This window comes from Triticum dicoccoides, chromosome 5A (genome assembly GCF_002162155.2).
Source record: "Triticum dicoccoides isolate Atlit2015 ecotype Zavitan chromosome 5A, WEW_v2.0, whole genome shotgun sequence".
Lineage (NCBI taxonomy): Eukaryota > Viridiplantae > Streptophyta > Magnoliopsida > Poales > Poaceae > Triticum > Triticum dicoccoides.
In genome coordinates, this window is record NC_041388.1 from 250,663,919 (window position 1) to 250,665,697 (window position 1,779).

General features: G+C 51.8%; 1 protein-coding gene across 1 annotated transcript; it reads left to right on the plus strand.

The window, feature by feature from the left end:
• The first annotated feature begins 216 nt into the window (after positions 1-216).
• LOC119300834 (phytosulfokines 2-like) lies at positions 217-1,412 on the plus strand. The gene is made up of 2 exons (XM_037577720.1): positions 217-489; positions 608-1,412. Exons 1-2 carry the CDS (start codon positions 375-377, stop codon positions 856-858), a joined length of 366 nt encoding a protein of 121 aa, XP_037433617.1. The 5' UTR covers positions 217-374; the 3' UTR covers positions 859-1,412.
• The last annotated feature ends 367 nt before the right edge of the window (positions 1,413-1,779 follow it).

A 1,779-nucleotide genomic window follows, 5' to 3' on the forward strand; every position in this document is an offset into this window, starting at 1 on the left:
AACCGGTGGTCTTAATCAACTCGTGTGTTATACGCGTGTGCGCGTGCCTGTCCGTTCCATCTTGTAAAAAAACCTAAAATATTGGCCGTGTCAATGCCAACCTGTGTGTGTGTGTGTGTGTGTGTTCTAGTATCTCTTGTGCTCGTCACTGTTGTGTTTGCTTGCAAGTTGCGAGCTCCATCACACCACTTGCCGCATTATAAATACCTCCTCTAGCCACCCACGAACACCAGCAGCCACAACCATTCGCCATCAGCTCCCGAAGCCACTACTAGTAGCACACTAGCTTAGCTGCACACAACTCTGCCCTTCTCTTCTCTTCCTCAGACAGCCCAGCCCAGTGTGCGTAGTTTAAGCAGGAAGCCGAGATCAAAATGACGAGACGCTGCTCGCCGCCGCTCGCTGCTCTTGTCCTGCTTCTCCTCCTCTGCTTCTCCTACGGCGTGGCGGCCGCTCGGCCCCTCCCCGCCAACACTGCTCCTCACCAAGGTACCGCCACCACCACCGATACCTTTTCTTTCTCGTGTTATTACATGCTTGCATACTCCTCGGTCTGCTCACTCTGATTGCTTAGATCGTTAACCTTACGGGGCCTGTATGTTTGCAGGCATCGGCGTGGTGAGAGTCAAGGCGGAAGATGCTGCAGCAACGGACGGCCTAGTGGTGCTCAAGGAGGAAGGTGGCAAGGCCGGTAATGGCGGCGAGGCGGTGTCACCGTCTGAGGCGACGGTGGACGATGCGACGGCAGAGGAGGAGGCGTGCGAGGAGGGGAAGGAGGGGGAGGAGTGCATGCAGAGGAGGCTGCTCCACGACGCGCACCTGGACTACATCTACACGCAGCACAAGGGCAGGCCATGAGCGTGGCATGGGCTAGCTCTTCCGTCGAGGTCGAGTAGACGATGCTGGGCATTAAGTTGACACAAGGAATCATCTGACGACGATCATGGTGATTTTAATCATATCTTATCGATCTACCTGCTGCTGTTTTGGCTACACCCACCGTGCCGTGGCCCGTCCATCTATGCGTATGTGGGTGTGCCACATCGTCGTTTGTACATCGATCCATCCATCCCTCGCTCGCTAATAGTCTAATACTACTAGTATACTACTGTAGTGCTGTACTCCTTCTTCAAGTATGTTTGTTTTCCTTGTTGCTGGCTTGCCACATACAGTAGCTCCTAGTGCTGTTGGGACTTCCATGTGGTGGTAAGCTGACGGTGATCTAGCTCTTGCTTGCTAGCAGCAGCATGCAACGCAAAGCTGTTTTAGTTCCTGATGACTAGTTTAGGATTGGTTAGTAGACTACTACTTAGTACTTTATTAGTGTTGATGATTGATTGGCATGGCATGGCATGGCATGATGTGAAGCTGTGGACGAGTGAACAAGCGCGTATCCGTACTTCTGTTGTTTATAAAAGAGTAGCAGTACTTGTGTCTGCGATGCATACGCACTTTGATTTGTTTTCTGCTGCATGTCTGCCTGTCCGTATGTCTGTCGTCTTGCTCTGTCTTCCCTTCCTGTGAGACCGTGACGACCGCTGTCTCAAGCCTCCCAGTGAATCCATGCCGTCCTAGCCTTCAGATTTGTTTTCTGATGTAATAGCACCCGAGGTATCCCAGAATGTGACAATTTAGTCTCAAACTTGCAAAACTTGACTCTACCATGCCCCAACTTGCACCTCATGTGATGATTTAGTTCCATGCTAATCACAGCTCGACAATTGGCAGCTAGGTGGCTGGACCAGTCAGCGCACACACTTTTGCACAAAACCCCCTACC

Excerpts from the sequence above, each read along its gene's own strand:
- LOC119300834 (XM_037577720.1), top strand. The coding sequence starts at position 375 with ATGACGAGACGCTGCTCGCCGCCGCTCGCTGCTCTTGTCCTGCTTCTC. Across the intron at positions 490-607 it reads CAACACTGCTCCTCACCAAG|GCATCGGCGTGGTGAGAGTC; the intron begins GTACCGCCACCA and ends GTATGTTTGCAG.